Below are 18,694 nucleotides of genomic sequence, written 5' to 3'. Positions count from 1 at the left end.
CCAAGTTTTGACTTATTTTGTTTTCTGAATATTCAAGTTCAAATCAATGTTTAGGTAACTGTTTTGGTTTTCAAAATAAACAGATTTTTCAGAATTGGGGTTTTTCAAGATATTGAATTTATAATATACCTATCTTTAAGCTAAAAATTAAAACTCATTACACCTATCTGTATGATTCTTTTGAAGACTTATTATGTATAGAAAAATACTAATAATTATTATTTCTTTTATTTATATGTTTTTTTTTGAAGAACAAAATTACCAACGACTCTATACACCAAATAAACCGTAAAAAAAAATTCTTCACAAAAATTGAGCTATTAATATTTCTATTACTCCATGATCCAACAACCAAATTATTTTGGTTCATTAACTCCATTCTCACACAGGTTTACTTTTTTCAAAAATAAGTCTTGTTAAAATATATTACTAGAAAAGCTTAAACCAAATCGAAAATGGTCGATTAACATCGATGTCTTAAGTGGCTTGAAGTTGCTCTACTGATCCTGTAAATATTCCCTTTGTAGTGTCGAGGCATTTGGGTCTTGAAGTAAAACAAGAAGCAGTTGGATTCGTGGCGGTTTTTCCCCTTGTATAGTGGGCGACTTTACCCCCAGTGGAACATTTTCATATTTGACCGAAAAAGTAGTCAAAATTACAAGATTACTCACGGCCTTCGATATTTCCGAAAGAAGATAGATTCAGGCAAGCGATTAAGCGTATATTCACGAACAAAACAATAGATTTTTAGACTGAAAAACCTTAAGTCCCGTTGCCGCAAAACAATAGCGCATTGACTGGTTGCCAGCTGAAAGGTTGTTTTTGATTATTTCTGCGACCGTTCGTGCACTATCAAAACAGAAAAACGTGCAAAATGTTATGTAATTATACTGTAATAGACACGTTAAAGAAATTTTTCAATTACTTTTTGACTTGGTAGTAAAACTACGGTGGGCGGTCTTACCCCGCAGGGCGGTCTTACCCTATTTACCCCTAATACCTACTTTCGATGATAGATAAAATTGGTGGCAGTGAACCATATCGGCAGAAATACGACTGATCGGTTGATGTGCCGATGATTGCTGCAGCATGCATCCCGCCAACACGCCAACAGGTTTTTTTTTCTGCTGCACTGCGCACCACCGAAGTGAATCCATTGCTGAATGGAAAGCTCGGAAAAGCGGTCCATGGAGGGCAGAAAAAAGTCAGACGTTCGAGGGGAACGATGAGGGTTATGTGCTAATTGAAGTTATGTGGGAATGACGGGCCATCGCAAAAGCCTAGCTAAGGCCTAGTGGCATGGTGCGGTGAATAACGAAAGAATTCGGAATTGCACGAACGGATAATTAGAAGAGAAAAGAGGCACAGACAACAAGCGAAAGAGGAAATGATGAATTTGTTCAGAACGGTACCTGAAGAAATTCGGATCTACTCCGTGGAGTTTCTCTAGGCAATAATAATTCACCAGTGTAAACAAATTTCGGTCATATTTCATTTCTATGAATGAAAATGGTCATGTTAAAATTTGACCTTCCCGCTCAACCGGTGAGAAGTACGTTTATCTTTTGCTGCCTGGACTGTTATACATCATGCATGACACAGTTTGAAACAATGCAGACCCAGCCATTTTGCACTGCCACCATTGCAGCCGGTACGGTCAAGCAAATGATGAGGTATAAACTGCTGGCACCATTGTTTTTGTTTCAGGCACGTAAACATTACGCTTAAGTGATCCGTCACCAGTGAGGTCTCTCTTGTTCGGATGAGTTGTGCGGAGGTCAACGAAATATTTTTCTTTTGCTGTGCTTTAGCTAATAGAGGGTTTCGATGGATCATCACGTACCGACAGGTACTCGCAGTCCTGTTCGGGTTGTTAGTTTGACTCATGATTTATGCTCTCGATCCCTGGTTTATGTGAAATAAGTTGTTATTTTTACGCATTTATGTTTTTACCGATTTTTCGGTATAAAAGAAGTACAATCGTAAAAAACGCCCTATATCTATACATAATTAATTAATCAAGTAAATTTGAAGTTTTTCATACAGTTTTATTGAGGTTAACAATTCAATTGTATGCCTCCTCGTAAACATATTTTATATAAAATAATACCAAATCAGGTCTTACGAATTAAAGCGAATTTTGATAGCCCATAATTTAGTTGAAAATGGTTCCAACAATTGTCACTTATCTTTTATTGTCCACATATTTACCCAATTCCATGTTTCACAATCCTGGTTTTAGTCATATGTGAATAAAATGATGGTAACAGGGGGGATTTGTTCCATTGATCGTTTACTAATCCGTGGAACTTCCTGCTCCAAATGTGATAGAATACTCCAACATATACTCACGAATTGTATAATCTCAATCTTTTACCTCAGAAAATAGATTCATCGCACTGCTCCACACAACTACTGCTATTGCGTCAAAAGGCCGCAGAGGGATGGCTCACCGGGTTCGTTATTTCTTCGTTTTCGTTTACGGGAAAAGTTCACTGAAGTCTCTGAAGACTTGACGTACTTTTGACCTGGCTAGCCAAATTTTGAGTACCCTTCCCCTGTGAGGGCCAGAAATGTTGCCTGAAAGGTTTTTTTCTGCATTTGAAACTGAATTTGCATTTTACGTCAAATGTCGTGGCTGTAAATTTCTCAGGAACGGCCATGAAAAAGCCATGATCTATCTTTTTTTCATGCCTATCTTATCTTATTGATTAAATTCAACTTCCTAACAGTACACATCATAACCAAAACTCATTGTTTTTGTACATTAAACAAGCTTTAGTTGAATTCGACAGCTCTTCAACTATTTGAGTACATATAATACCGGTAACCTAGGTTATACAGGGTGTTAGGGAGCTAACCTAAAATCCTTAGGACCTCAAAATGTTTTTGAGAACTAAACTGCAATTTTCTCTCTGAAATGTGTGATAAACATGGGTTTTGTTGTTGACTAAATTGAACACTGAAGTCTACTCTACAAGTTGTTCTTTGACACGGAGCATCCAACAATTTCAGTTCAGCTGCTATTTGACTCTAAAAACAATAAACAGCGCCTTCATTTAGTGTTGTAAGATTCATAATTTTCTGCTTCACTGTGTTTAAGTAGACGCGCCGTTGACGTTTGTACACAGCATGCACTACATACTAGAACTATGCTTGAAACATAGTGGAGCAGGAAATTTTTAATCTTACAACACTAAATGGAGGCGCATCTTGAAGAACTGAATAACTTTGCAGTAGTTAATTTTTTTCCATATGCGTAGAAATATTTTTTTCTTCAAATAGGGTCCTTTATCACCCCTTAAAGGATTTGAAGTGAGCTCTTTAACACCCAGTATACCTAATACAACATTATGCAGATTACATTCCGAAAACTATTAACAGTAAAATGAATGTTGGAGCATTGCGTGATAAATATTGGAGCGTGGAGCGAAATGGTTTATTTTATAAAACACGGATAAATTTCTCCAGGTTCACTATATTACCATTGCTGGTCCATTAGAGCAGATAAACGTATTTTGTTTATTTTACCGAAGGAATCGAAGAAGTTATATTCTGGTTGTTTACCTTAAAACAAAGAGGTTTTCATAACAGCGTCGTTATGAAAATATTTACATTTTCCTCTAATCCATGATAGGGGTTATTTCATATATTCATCCCATGCAACTCAACTGAAAACTAGGTAAACACGCATATTTTCCAACTAAATCAACCTTCTAATCCATGACCCCCCCCCCCCAATATTTTTTCCGAGGGGCAACGTATCATTTTGTTAGAAAGTTGGCGTCTCTTTTCTCGTTTTATGATAGTTTTATTTGTTTACAACCCTCACTCCATTTTCCGAAATTGTCTATGTTAGTTACTATCAAAACTGCCATTGCAATCATTGACGTTAAGACTTATGGCACGCAAAAAAATTTATCAACATGTTCCTAGAATCAGATGAATCATATGTTTTTCGAATCTTTTTTGAAAAAATAATTCTGTGATTTGTTTTACAAAACTCAGGATAAATCTAGCTAAGTTTACTAAATTTTCATTGCTGGGCGATTCCATAAGAACATGTAAGCGTATTTTGTTTATTTAATTAATAGTTTCGTGAAAATGTGATGTTTAATCCGTGGATTCTCCGTGAACGTCGGCTTAATGAGATGAATAATGGAACAAATACCCTACTCCATTTGAATATAATTTTCTAATCTCGACTTGTTAGGTTAGAACTAAAGTTGGTAATAGAACATAGTTCGAACAAGTTCCTGTGTGGAAAACTTCACGAAGTGAATTTTTTCGATGTTACAGCAAATTGTTCGAGAGTTGAAACATAGTTTAAACTTGAAATAATCTGTCCATCTGATTACGTGTAAATATTACCAACAATTTGATTAATTAATTTTCAGGACTTTTAACTTGTTCACCATTAAGGATTTTACCCTAATAAGACAAAATTGTCAAGTTACAAAGTAGTTTCGTGTGATATTTCCATCTCCTGAGGTTATAGGAGTCCGGAGGGGCGAATGCTATCGTCGATATAGGAGTTCAGTCACTTGAATTGGAAAATATATTTAGACACAACATTTTTCCGTCATTAAAACTTTTCGTTGTTCGTTGAAAATATAAGTTAAATAATCAATAAAGGTCATTTTACACGAAACGTCCGAACCACTTGGACATGCCCTCGCGGGTTTGACACAAAGTGTGGTTAGTCAATCAACTAGGGCCTGTGCTAGAATTGATGGTTTTGATGCCGAATGAAGTACCTTTCCCTCTGTAAGGGCCAGAAATGTTTCTAGACAGGTCTTTTTTTACATTCTCAAGCTAAATTTGCATTTTTCGTCAAATACAGCCAATGCTATTTTAATTTTATTAGTTTTATCGTGTTTATTGGAAAATTTCACGTTAAAAAAACTGTACACTAAGGTCGCTTTTTACGTGTTTATTTACGCGCCTATTTTTACGCGGATTTCGGAAATTATGCGGAATTTTTTTCTTACGCGGATTCCGGAATTTCTATACTTGTATTCCGGAATTTACACGTTTTTTAAGCGGATCCGGAATTTACGGGTTTTTTTTACGCAATTTCCTTTTACGCGCCAAGTATCTCCCGCGTAAAAAGCGACTTAGTATATATAGAAAAAAAAAAAAAACAAAAGAAATAAGAAATGGGAATAAAGGTTTTTCATCAATCATGATGAACACTCTCTAAAAAGAATCACTAGCAATGTTATATCCACCTGCGACTCGAGCAGGAAATCAAGTAAAAATATAAGAAAGTTAGAGCGTTAGATCAGTGAATATTAAGTCATTAAGCTAAGTAAACTCATCGGATCATTAAAAACATACCGCGTCAAAAATGACTTTTCTGGGAAATCCGCGTAAAAAAATGCGTAAATTCCGAAATCCGCGTGAAAAAACTGCGTGAATCCGTATAAAAAAAACGCGCAAAAGATACCTTAGTATACCTATCTGAGATAATATGAGTCAATCTCGAGATACAATATTTTTATGAAAACAGTTTTAAACTTCTCAATTTTTATCAAACAATCATTTTTATTAGAAAATGTCAGTTAACTTTTCAACCCATAGAACAACCTAAGACATGTTCTTAATATTTTTATTTATATATTGCAGTTTCTTCGCTTTTTTGTTTTACAGTGAGGTCGCTTTTTATGCGGTTTTTTTTTACGCGGGTTGCTTTCCTCCATTACTCAAAAACGATACAAGATATCGACCATATTTCAATCACGTTTTCCGTTTTAGGCCACGAGTGATCATATATCAGTTTTCAAAAAAATCACATTTTTTGGTGTAAATACTCAAAATTTTAAATATTGAATTTTGGTCACTATCATATTCAAACGAGGTTTCAACGTTTTAGGACGGTTTTCTTTGTTATATTTGCAATTCAAAAAAGTCGTTTTTTACGCGGGCCCATACAAATTTAGAACGCGTAAAAAACAACCTTAGTGTATATTGCTTTCCAATTTCGTGATACTGAATGGAAAATAATATTACTTCAATTTTTTGTAATAATTTCACACTTGTTACTTGCTGGATAATTTAGTTTTGCGTGATGATATTAGTTGAAAAGTGGAGTCTGGTATTGAACTAGAAATTTGTTCCCATGAAAGCGAAATCAATACAGCAATTCCAGTACCTACTATTAAAAATAAAATAAACTATCTTTTTTGTGCTAAGAGATAGAAGTTTATTTGACGCAGCCGCAGAAGATTCAAAAATTCGAAACTTTGTTGAACAAACAAAATTTTTATCTTCATTTGTTACAAAGTTATAAGCTATGTTATATAGGAGTTCTTAAAATTTGGTTTTTTGTACTTAATTTTTGTTATTTACATTTTTGCCTAATACCACACATCTCCAAAACTTTTTCTTACAATGTTATAGCACATGTTAGCTTACTTGTTGATTTCTTCAAGAACATGTAGAGTAAAAAAGAGCAAATGGAATCATGGGATCAATATTTTTCCTCGAAGTTTAGCTCAAGTACTGCAAACTTTGGCAACAGAATAGTTGACACTACTTTGGAAGCATGAAGAAACACAGCAGGAACGTTTTTCAGCATCTCTCCGCCTATGACATGACGAATCGTTAGCCATTCACATCACTACTCCTCTTATCCCATATAGTGCAATGTTATCTTGCATACCGCTTCTCCCAGCCGCTTAATAAAATGGGGTCAAGTTTATTAGTCAATCTAATTTCAAGTGTAAAAAATCACACAGTATCATTACATATAAATATTTCTCGGTTCTAAATTTAACCACTATGGCGTGCATTTTTGGCCCTTTTGTTTTAAGAAGTATCTTGGTTAGTCTTGTTTGGCGAGGCACTTGCCCTCCTCTAGAGCCGCCAGTGCAAACAACATGTTGTTAATATTTTCGGTAAGCATTCAAGGCATTGATTGAAAGATCTAGGCGTAACTGGCAACACTGCTTCAAAGAAGGACATATATTTCTGGATTTCTAAAACCAGAAAAAAACCTTGAAAATCATTTCTTGGGTGTTTTTCGGATTACAAAGTTAACAAACGCTTTCAAACTAATATGATTGTTCAATGAGAGTTTAGAAATTTATATTTTTTCTCGTAAAAATGTTGTATCTCGAGATTTATATGACCTCATGGTGATAGATGTTTTTAACGTCAAAATTGTGTGAGCTTCGTAGCCGCAAGGTTACTGAGTCCGTTTTGATAAGTGGGTTCGAATCTTAGTAGAATCAGGCCATTTGGTTGTCAAAGGACTTCAACATGGGTTTATTCTCAGGCGCTCCCCTACATACCCTTCCTTCAAGGTGAATTCTATAGTAACCCTGCTGACTTTCAACTTAATAAAAATAAGTCCCTCTTATAATAAAACTGGTCTCAGTAACGTATAATACTTCTCTTCAGGGAATTGTAATAATGGCATGATCTTGGCTGTAGGAACGAGGTTTCGATAAGACTCCTTCCTCTGGACAAAATATAATAGCATTAAGCGCCTCTTCAGGGAATTGTGATTGTGACGCAGTGTTAGTAATGGGAACGAGGTTTCGATAAGACTCCTTCCTCTTGACAAAATAAGTTTCTCCTAAAATTAACCTGGCCAGAGATGAACGTTTGGTGTAGTCTCACTCCAGGGGGTTGTAATTTGGCGATATTGGTAGAATAGAAAGTGGCTCGGTATAGTAGAGCAGTACGCTGGAAAGGAAGAGTAAACACTCACACACAAGCACGGATATAAATGAAAAGCATATCATTCACTTCAATAGTGATACTGCCAATGATATGAAGTGCAGAACACACCTGGGCAATTTCACAACAGATCAAATGTCTCTAGTCGCAGCGATGAGTCCACACAGAGAAAAAAAAACGTCAAATTTTCCAAGAAACACGGTGAAATTTTAATTGAAAATAGCTGGATTCGACGAAAAATACAAATTTAGTTTTAAAATGCATACAAAAACATGTCTTGTAACACCTCGGACCAAAGTTTATATTTTATTACCAAAGTTTATATTTTACGTCTTGAACTTTATATTTTTTTAGTTTTCAACATTCCTTGCAGTCATTGTTTTATAACTTTATATGGAATACTCAGACGAATAAAAATTAACTAGTCGTTAGACATGAGTAATTTGATCAAACCTAATCCACAAAATTTTATGTTGTGATAGGACGCTGTTCAAAAAGACGTGAAGTGACGATAGTATTCCGTGGAATTTTAACATACATTGAATAGTTTAGTTTTGATTTTGAATCGCTTCAGACGCGGAAACGCCTTCAAGTATACTACCAAAGCTGACGCAGCTTTCGCGCATTGCATTTTTCAACACTTTTAATTTGTTATGGTTCCGTAGATCATTATCTTCAAAAACATGCTAACTATTGACTATGATATGGGTTAAATTTGATTAGTAATTAAACGTAACAAGTTTTCGCCAGCAACTAACCCACTCACATCAGTATATCATCAATAATGATGTCCACAAAAAAGATCCAATCACAGACAGAATTTTAAAAGTCATTGATCGCTCGCATACATATTTAGCTATAATGATTAAAATCTTTTTCGAGAAGGAAATAGACAAATTGCTATTTTTAAAGACGTTAGTCAGGCTAATCGAGACTAACATCACCAGCACGACCTACATTCTGTCCATTTTGGGAAAATTTATTCAATTTCTTGTGGCTATTAGTTGAGCGGCCGCTTCACATGAGCTCAGCGATTCGCGACTATAAAAAATTTAAATTAGTTTTGAATCACAGGTAGGTATGCACAACCGCGAACCCCACGCATCCTTTATTGGTATTAAAAAAAACAAAAACAATCGACATGGGACGAATATAGAATATACACAGCGAGAAGTGATAAAAACACAAAATGCGTGAAGAGCAGCAGGAAGCGAAACAGACCTAAACTGGCTCGACAATTTTGCTACACGATCGCAGAACAGGCTTCGTATTATAGTGAGGGAACGATTGAATGGCTAGTCTAATCCCCATTTCAATGAAGGATTTTTATTCTAAGTGTACTTACAATTGGATTTTGACAAAAAAATGAACGGTTTATTACACTGGTAAACACAGGTTTCTTCCTAGAACTTAAATTGGAAATAAATGGAAGATTATAGCTTTTTAACTATTCCTGTCAATTTTAGTGCCGCTAGTGAAGATAACTTTTTCAGAGACTTAAGTGAGTTTTCTAGTGAACATAGGTAGAAGCGACGTACCCGATGAGTAACTGATGTTGATTGCAAAGTTTTCGTATAATTCATATGTGCTTCCATTTCCGTTGTATTTTGACAGTTCAAAATGAAATCATCATTGTTACATCAGCGCAAACTAGTTGTCGAACGGAGCTGTTTTTGCTGAAAAACTCTTGTTGTTGCCATTGTTACTATCTTTCGGCAAGCTGTTGAAGTGATTTAACTAGCATTTATTCACATAACTCTAAACTTCTAACCAACCAAAGAAAAGACATTACTCTTTGGATGTTGCGCTGGAGTCAGTACTAGTTTCGATAACTGACGAGGCTAATGAAATATTTCGCATGATGTTTGTGAAATGTTTCGAGAGGCATCTGTTGTGAATATTCCAACGATTCCGAGACCAAATCAGTAACGGTAATTCTACTTGCTTCTTATCAAATATACACTAAAATGATTAATTCTACAAACTTTGGCGTATGTTGATAAACATTCAATTATTTTTACTTTAGTTCATAAGTTGATTTCCCAAGTGAGCGTTACACCATTCTGCGAGAATAATGAGAGAAAAGTTAATTCGTAGAATCGCCCCTGAGACATCCGTCAGACACCCACGTTTCGTCAGAAGCGCGTTAAACGTTCATTGTCAGGGACGGTCACACGCAAACTGACTTAGACACGCAGAGCTGTTTTTTAGCCGACAATGACAAAACGCTGAACTGCGATCGTTCGATTGATCTGTTTGACTTCGAAACATGACACCTGTAACGAAAACTAGATGCTTTCGGTTTGACTAGTAAGTACTGTGCATTGTGTCTTTATTTTCGGTTATTGTTTTTGCATATAAATTGGATATGAAACCGTTCAGTGTCATTTTTATCCTAAAAAACTAATAAGAGGTCGCCGCCACCTAAAGTATACTTTTATGACTGCCGGCATTGTAGGATGACAGTTTTATTGCCATTTAATAGGCTAATAACGCGTCCGCACCAGAGCGACTTCACTGCTTGTCGCCACATCAATTTCTATTATCTGATGAGACCGGCAACTTCGGAATAAACTAATAACCCACAGTTTGCGTTGGTATGTGTCTCATTGTGGGCGACTAGCTAGAGCTGTTATTGGGGCTTGATATCAACTGACAAGTGAGTGAAAATTAAGAAATAAATGATGGCGAATAGTGGGTATCGAACACGGTTTAGAGGAATTAGTGGTTAGGTTCTAGATCTGATGGAAGATGATAACGCGTTTGGTTTCGCGGGCGGCGTTTTAGGGGGGCTTAAAAGCAATCAATGTCTGACAGTAATGATTCAATCAGTTAATCTTTGGCCCAATATAAGCGACAATCTCTTATTCGACATTATAATAGTTAAAGTTTACCAAATGTTATCGCCAACAGATACTTTATTAAGCTGCGCCTGGGATAGTTTTGGGCGAATTTCATCATAAATGTCTTTTGGGATTTTATCTGAAAAAAAAAACACAAAAAATTTACTTCAATCTAACACAAGTTACTATAGAACCCATTACCATTGCAGTTGTATACCAAGTTTGACCAGGTTATTAGTTCTTGCGAGAAACAGTAGACTCCTAATCGGCCACCTTTGATACTGCCATTGAATATATTTCCGGAATCGGCAATCATCCTGCTACCCTGGTACAAACGGAATCGAATCAGTCCTATTACCGGCCGATGCAGCAGCTTCCACCGATATGATGTGTCAAAGTTCCAACCTTGCTTCTTGGGGTCTTGCCAAAGTAGCTTCGTTTGGCCGGTAATGCTGCCATCATTCCACAAACTGTTTCGTAAACCAACCCCAGGACCAGTTTTGCTATTGACTAATTTCAATAGGATACCTGAGGTAGCTTTTGCGTTGAATGGCTTCGATTCCCAATACTCTTGATCAGCTCTTTTCCACGAAACGAAGAAGAATTTTCGATTGTTTACATAACCGAAAACAAAACCCACAAAATCATCATCAAGCCAGGAATTGGGTGTGGCAATGTGAAAGGTACCTTCAAAATCAATACCTTCTAGACGATGTTTACTGTAATGAACAGATTCCTTCGGTAAGACCATTCAAAGTGCACTGCAATATGACAATACCGTACCCAACTGCCAATCCAGGATCACTGTTAAGCTTCTGAAATATTTCGGCTCCTAGATTCCGAACCTCCCAGTACGGATCGTCTTGGCTAGAACCATGTGGATCCAGCCTTACGGATTGGAAGTTACGAAAATCGGATTGTGTTATTCTTCCATTGCGTGGGCAGTTGTCCTTCCAGTCTGCAATACTGTCGCCATCGAAATCTGTTTCACAGGCATCACCTATGCCATCCTCTGAAAACCAAAACATTAATTAATTTGATATGCATCAATTTCTGTTAGTTCAAGCTTCAACATGTGTATTTACTGTTAACATCCTCTTGATCAGCATTCGGAATAAGCAAGCAGTTGTCTGTTTCATCTGTAATGCCGTCGTTATCTTTATCGTTATCGCAAGCATCCCCAACGCCATCATCATCGCTGTCCAACTGATTAGCATTCGCTATCTCGGGACAATTGTCCCTATCATCTTGGATACCATCTTCGTCTGAATCCTGCTGCGTGTCACACACGTCTCCAATGCCGTCGCCATCGGAGTCATCCTGATTTGCGTTTGAATGTTTTGGACAGTTATCACATGCATCTCCAACACCATCACCATCAAAATCTTCCTGATTTGGATTGAAAATCCACGCACAGTTGTCGACAGATTTACCCAATCTATCGCCATCGGCGTCTTCATCGCAATCATCTCCCACACCATCCCCGTCCATGTCCTGCTGAGCGGCGTTGCTTATCATAGGACAGTTATCACACCGATCACCAATCTTATCTTTGTCTGCATCGCTTTGGTCCCTATTGGCTACGTATGGACAATTATCCTGTTCATTATTAACATCATCCGAATCGATATCTTTCTGGCATAGATCGCCGATTCCGTTAGCGTCACTGTCCTCCTGCCCTGAGTTCGGCACTGTGACACAGTTATCTTTCGCACAAGTCGCATCCGGGCAATTCAACTTCTCATCGGGATAACCATCCAAATCACTATCCACACCACACAGAACTCCGTTACCGGCTTTACCCACCGGACACTCTCCACAGGTGAAAAATGGATCGATATTCTTTCGGAAACAGGACACCCCGGGATAACAGGGCTTTTGCATGCAAGCGTTTCTACTGCAGAACCTTCCATGTCCTTCGAAACCAGACGGACATTGGCCGCACTCGTAATGGGGAGCAGCGGATATCCATCGACAGCTGACGCCCTCGAAACACGGCTTTACTGCACATGTGTCTGCTTGGCTGCAGTTGATGCCATTACCTTCGTATCCGGGAGGACATTTCCCGCAGCGAAAGTATGGATATTCGTCTGTCATATCGCAGTCTACTCCAGCAAAGCACGGATTCTTTAGACATTCATTCCGTTTGGAACAGTTCCGTCCATCACCATCATACCCGATGGGACAAAGTCCACAAAGTGGCTCGCTTCCGTTCGGTGATCCAATACATGCGACCCCTTTGAAGCAAAGATCTGCCGAACAGAATTCACTCCCTTTAATGGGGAAGGTATGATCACGTCCACAATCAGTACACTTGTCAACTAGGTTACGAAGTAAGGTCAGCTCATCCTTGATCAGATTAAAGTAGGCTGAAACAAAAAAATATTTTTTTAATATTTTGTAAGTTCCATTGAAAACTCCGCAATAGATACCATCACAATCGTAATTGTACATTGGAGCATCCATCCCTGGAAAGGAGTCCGTGTTAGGCGGAAGGACTGGATTTCTATTCGGGAGGTAGATGTGATCCAAGTACCAATCCCGAGAATCTCCATAGCGATAATGCTCAGTGGAAGTGGCCTGGCTGAGCAGTAACGCTAGCAGCATTGTGATGGTGATTTTCTCGATCATTGTTTCACTTGCGTTGACATACACGCACTAACGATCGTTGCACTCTAAAAGCAGTTTTATGAACTGTTTGTGAATTCCCGGTTAAACCCCATTCCGATTTACCCTTACGAATGGAGGAACCTTTCTGGTGCACATTCGGCGTTCGGTTCAAAGTTCTTACTTATTGTTGGTAATGTCAAATTTGTTTCAAAACAAACAACGCTGAACAGAACAGTTCAAATTGAATACGATTCTGTTACCAATCCTTAAAACGAAACAGAGAAAAGCAAAGAGTAAAACAGTCAGTGTGATAAAAGCTTGCTAGAAGAACAGACAACCAGATACGTTCGGTGCAACGAAGTTGCCAATCGAATACGCCCTACTCTTATCCTCGTTGGGTTGAGAGCTCGTTCATATTTCGAACATGGTATTAAACTGATAGATAAGGAAATCTATAAAAAATGGTCTAAAAATATGCAAAAATTAAATCTATCATTTTTTGATTCTAACGAAACTTTGCACAGGTACTTGGCTTAGTGAGCGGGAGTGTTTTTCGTGGGCGGAAACATTTGCTGTGATCTCTGTCACAAGTCACAGAGAGTTTTCTACAAAAAGTCACTAACAATCACAATTTTCGTTTTAACTTTTCTGCAGTTTTTATCGCATTTTCAAATCCTCTGCAAAGTTATCAGCCAGCCAAAAATGTTTGTTTTTGCTAAATACGTAATTCGATGTTTTAATTTTTTTCTTTCACCTTAAAGTTTTCTTCTTTTTCTTGAGCTATTATTGCTTTCTCTTGAATATGTACAATACTCGCGAGAACAGTTATTCACCACTTTGTTTACTATGGAATGGTATAACTGATAACTTTTTGCAATATTCTCCAAATACACAACTCAGTTCATGTTGATTTTTTGCGAAGTAATATTTATTTAAAGTGAGTACTGGTATGTGCCCGAGAACCCCCATTGGCTATGAGTGAAATTTCTATCGTTTACTTTATAAAACAAATCCGAGGATTCTCTAAGGTCCTATAAAAAAAATCGGGGTAGATTTGATGTAGTAAATTAATCTAGTTAAACAAGTTTTTATAACTTTCTGATAAATCATTAGTATTACATTGATAGTATTGTAGGGAAACTGCTCCATTATTCATCTCAGCCCGTATATTCATCTCACTCAACACGTAAACACAATTGGAAACAGGAAAAAACACATATTTTTTTCTTGAACCAATCTGCTAATCCATGGAATGGATTTTTCTTAGTTCACTTTAGACTCCTCATAAAATATAAGCCCCAAGAACTCACTTAAAAGCACTAAATTCGATATTATAGTCGGGGATCTGCACTCGAAAACTCATTTAATTTATCACCTACCTCAGAAAACAAAATCCGCGCATTGTTCTATACGGCTACAACGGAACTCGTTCAGCAGCCAACCAAAGTTTTTTCACCACTAGCGGACCACTTTTTATTTCGATCACTAAACAAAATCACTCACTACACTAAGAATACTTCAATCTTTGAAATGTTCACCTCAAATTTTCTAAAACAAGCTTGAATTAGCAGAAATATATGAGATGAATTTCTACAATTTCTAAATTTCAACTGTATGTATTTTCATTTGTTTTCACTGCGTTGAAGAAAATAGAAAGTTGCCAAATCAGTTTCGGTTAATACGAAAAAATCATACTGAAAATGTTGAATTATTCCGACATAATTGACATAAATCGACAGCACTGCAGTGGTTACCAAGGTTACCAATTTTGCACGTAAACTACTGCAGCGAGTATCTAGGTAACCTACTACGACGGGCTGCAGCTACGTTCATTCATGATGATGTGATTCATTCATGATTAACAGTGTGATGAATATGGGGGCGTCGTGAGATGAATAATTGGGCAGTGTTTCAAGTTTTGAGATGGATATGGAAGCGTTGTGAAAAATGGTTTAGTTTTACAAAATTTAGGATAAATCTAGCTAATTTTACTAAATAAACAATGCTAAACGATTCCATAAGAGTAAGTAAGCATATTCAGTTTATTTGTTCAATGATTCCGTGAAAATTTGGTGTTTAATCCGTGCATTCTTCGTGAATATCGGATTAATGAGATGAATAATGGAGCAGTTCCCCTACGACTACGTTAAAAATTATATTTGCATTCTGAAACTTGTTGGATTTGATTGAGTTTTGACGAAGTTAGAAAAATTTAACAAAACTATGTGAAATTACCCCGAGGATTCCAGGCTTAACTGTGACAGGTACGTGATTCTCGCAAAAGTTGTATTTGAGGACACGTAAACACAGTATGTAGTGTTGTAAAATCAGTATCTTTTGATCAATACCTACCGGTAATCATTTTTCTTCCACTGATCAATATCTCCTCATTCCACGGTAGTCTTTTCGAAGCTGATGCAGTATTGTTTTGTTACCACGACAATGCTACGCGTTGCAAATGTAAGAAATTGTGATCTGTTTCGCCGTTTTGTGCAACAATCTGCAATAACGTTCAATTTACAATATGAGAGAGGAATAATCATTCAAATAGATCATTGCATGCAGCGGCCTAATCTCACTTTTATGACAGTTCGAGAAGGTTTGTTTATAAGGAATTTGGAGCGGTAAATTGAATTTTGCTTTATTCTTACGAAGATAGTGACATATTCCATAAGAACGCGTATAAGAAACAAGTGATAATGAACACAATTCTATACTGATCTTGGTCACTTTTGAGTTATCATCGGAAATTGACTTAATTGTTATTATATTTTCTGGAAAAAAAAATAAAATTGATACTTTTATATGAAAAAGCATGGAAAAAATACCAAGTTGTTTTTGTCTCATATTGAAAGTACCCGCATTACAAACTGCAAACATATAGTTTTGCTCCAGATTAGTGTATATCGGATTATTTTAGGCATATGGAAGTATATCATTTAATTCACTAGACTAATGTTGTTTTTCTGTAGTACAATCTACGTTGCCAATGATACCGCAGGTTGCTGGTTGAATTTATATGTGATGGGAAAAAATATGCGAGTACTTTTGAAATGTACTCGCATATTTCGTCCCATTTTGTGTTTATTTTTTCAAGTTATATAACGTAAAACCAATTTCATCCATGGTTTTTTGTTCTCAACGATTAACTTGTGGTGCCATGAAACTGTTATGGTCATTGGCTCTGGATGTAATTGCTGGAAATCCGAAAATTCACGGATAATATTAAATCGCCGTTTTCTCAACATGTTGTTTTTCATTATGGGACAGTTATCCGGGTACCGGCAGTATGAGAGTAGGTCAATCCTGAAAACTTAAGAACAAAAACCTCTTACGGCTCTATCGAAAATAAATCTAAGTACGCAAAATTTACCCTTTAGAACTGTCAAATGACGTCATCGTGTAATGATCTATTGAAGTGTTATCAACAGCTTGCTAGTACAAATAGTCTAATTTAGTGGACTGTGTCGAATCGTGTGGCGAGGTGTGAGAATGCCGAGTAAGAGGGTGGATTCCGCTGCTGTACTTGTACTCTGGTAATTTTTAAAATAGTCATAAAAAATTCAGCGTAGCAGCTTTTAAAAATAATCAGCAAACGAATTACTGGCAAAATGGATAGCAATTCAATTGCAGAATAGTAGGCTGTTGCGTGCTCCATACTGCAAAAAATATTTAATCGTGGTTCTCTATGCTGACAGGTTACAGTTATCATTGGCGGAATGGAAGTCAAAAAAAGTCAAAAAAGTCAAAAAAAGCAAAATGTACCTTATGAAAACCGATTTATTTCTCATGAAGATACATTCATTATCAACGAAAAAATTGAATATTTGCTGTGTCCGTGACCGGCTTCCATCAGCATGGTATTTCTAAAGAAATGGAATTAAAATTTTCTTCAAACATTCGTTCTTATACATATCTGGATTGATAGCCTAACCAGTGGGTTTGAACTAGGATTTGTCTAGAAAAATATACACGGTGACAAAAAAGTCCGGTCACACTTTTTTGGGGTCGCCTGTAGCCTACACGTTGCATCTCTCTGGTGCCATCTATATGTCAAATGAAAGGTTTAACTTTGCTGCCCAAAGTGGCAGAGTTTCGTTTCTGTGCAGTTTGTTTACATTGAGTTGTGAGCCATGGCAGAGTTAAAGCAGCTGTTATCGCTGTTCTGATTTATTCAAACACCTAAAACCGGTCGGAATCAACCGGAAATTCGTGTGCCGGACCATAAATCGGTACCTAGAGACCGGAGGCACAGAGGACAAGGCACGATCTGGACGACCAAGGTCTACTAGAACTCCAAGGCTGAAAAAGATTATACGAGACCGGATTCGCCGGAATCCCGCCCAATCTGCACGGAAGCTGGCCATGAACCTTAAAATGAACCGAGAATCAATCCGCCTGCTTCTGCGCAAGGATTTAAAACTTACACCGTACAATAAACAGGTGGTTTATGGGGTTACCAAAGTTACAAAGGACAAGAAGTACCAACGATCGCGGAAGTTGCTCGGTTGGCGCGCAGATGACGAGATTATTTTTTCGGACGAGAAGCTGTTCGTTTTGGAGCAAACAGTCAATCGCCAAAATGATCGAGTTTGAAGTGTGAGCCTCCAGCAAGCTCCTGCGGACAAGCTGAACGTTTCCCGGTTCTAAAATAAGACGTCAGTGATGGTTTAGGGAGCCATTTGCAAGAGAGGTAAACTGCCTCTTATTTTTATCGATAAAGGGGTCAAAATCAACGCAGCGTACTACCTGGACACGGTTTTGAATAAAAATGTTCTGCCTCAAGCTGAACTATTGTTTGAAGGCGATTACTACTGCTTCCAGCAAGATGGCGCACCATCCCACACCGCAAAGGTTGTTCTGGCGTGGTGTGAGGAAAACTTGATCGATTTCATTTCGAAGAATGAATGGCTTCCGTCGTCTCCGGATCTGAATCCACTGGATTATTTCGTGTGGGGATACATGATGTCGAGCCTGAACGACTATAAAATAACAAATTTGGAGCAATTCAAGCGAGTTATCACGAAAATCTGGGACGAGATGCCGATGGAGCACGTGCGCGCCGCTTGCGACGACTTTCCGAGACGTTTGAAGCTGGTTCGATCAGAGAAAGGTGGTGTAATTCCAAGATATCGTCTGTGAAGTATCTTTATGAGTTACTGAATAAAGCTATGAAAGCCAGATTCAGATTTTCTTCTTATTCTTTGAAATATTGAGATTTTTATGTGTGACCGGACACTTTTGTCACCCTGTAGTTCTTTGTCCATTACTTTGGCCGGTCTTCCGCTACCTTCCTGGCCTTCGCCGTTGTTAAGTTTCGAAGAAAATTATTAATTAGAGCTCACATATACACTGGGGTCCTTTTTTACGCGGTTGGTTGTACCGCGTTGAAAAAATCCGCGAAAAAACCGCGTAATTTTAAAAAATCGCGTAAAAAAAACCCTATTCAATAATAAGATCCGATTAAATATAATGGCACGTTAGTAAATATAAACATGAAAAATGATATAAAAATGGTAACGAAACACACAAAATAAGTTTTAGTGATTCTAAAA

The 18,694-nt window shown here is 37.3% G+C and overlaps 2 protein-coding genes across 9 annotated transcripts in view; one reads left to right on the top strand and one right to left on the bottom strand.

The window, feature by feature from the left end:
* The window catches only part of LOC129718538 (titin-like), a 219,263-nt gene that overhangs the window by 138,534 nt on the left and 62,035 nt on the right, over positions 1–18,694 (top strand). The gene's annotated exons all lie outside the window — the stretch shown is intronic.
* On the bottom strand, positions 9,266–13,173 carry LOC129718539 (cartilage oligomeric matrix protein-like). Its single transcript, XM_055669410.1, has 5 exons — positions 12,962–13,173; positions 11,615–12,898; positions 11,313–11,541; positions 10,731–11,248; positions 9,266–10,668 (listed from the first exon to the last, which is right to left on the bottom strand). The coding sequence occupies exons 1-5, from the start codon at positions 13,158–13,160 to the stop codon at positions 10,577–10,579; spliced, it is 2,322 nt and encodes a 773-aa protein (XP_055525385.1). The 5' UTR covers positions 13,161–13,173; the 3' UTR covers positions 9,266–10,576.

Source organism: Wyeomyia smithii, chromosome 1 (genome assembly GCF_029784165.1).
Source record: "Wyeomyia smithii strain HCP4-BCI-WySm-NY-G18 chromosome 1, ASM2978416v1, whole genome shotgun sequence".
Classification (NCBI taxonomy): Eukaryota; Metazoa; Arthropoda; class Insecta; order Diptera; family Culicidae; genus Wyeomyia; species Wyeomyia smithii.
This window is presented reverse-complemented; position numbering and strand designations above follow the sequence as displayed.

Excerpts from the sequence above, each read along its gene's own strand:
- LOC129718539 (XM_055669410.1), bottom strand. The coding sequence starts at position 13,160 with ATGATCGAGAAAATCACCATCACAATGCTGCTAGCGTTACTGCTCAGC. Across the intron at positions 12,899-12,961 it reads GTACAATTACGATTGTGATG|CCTACTTTAATCTGATCAAG; the intron begins GTATCTATTGCG and ends TTTTTGTTTCAG. Across the intron at positions 11,542-11,614 it reads TGATCAAGAGGATGTTAACA|AGGATGGCATAGGTGATGCC; the intron begins GTAAATACACAT and ends TTTGGTTTTCAG.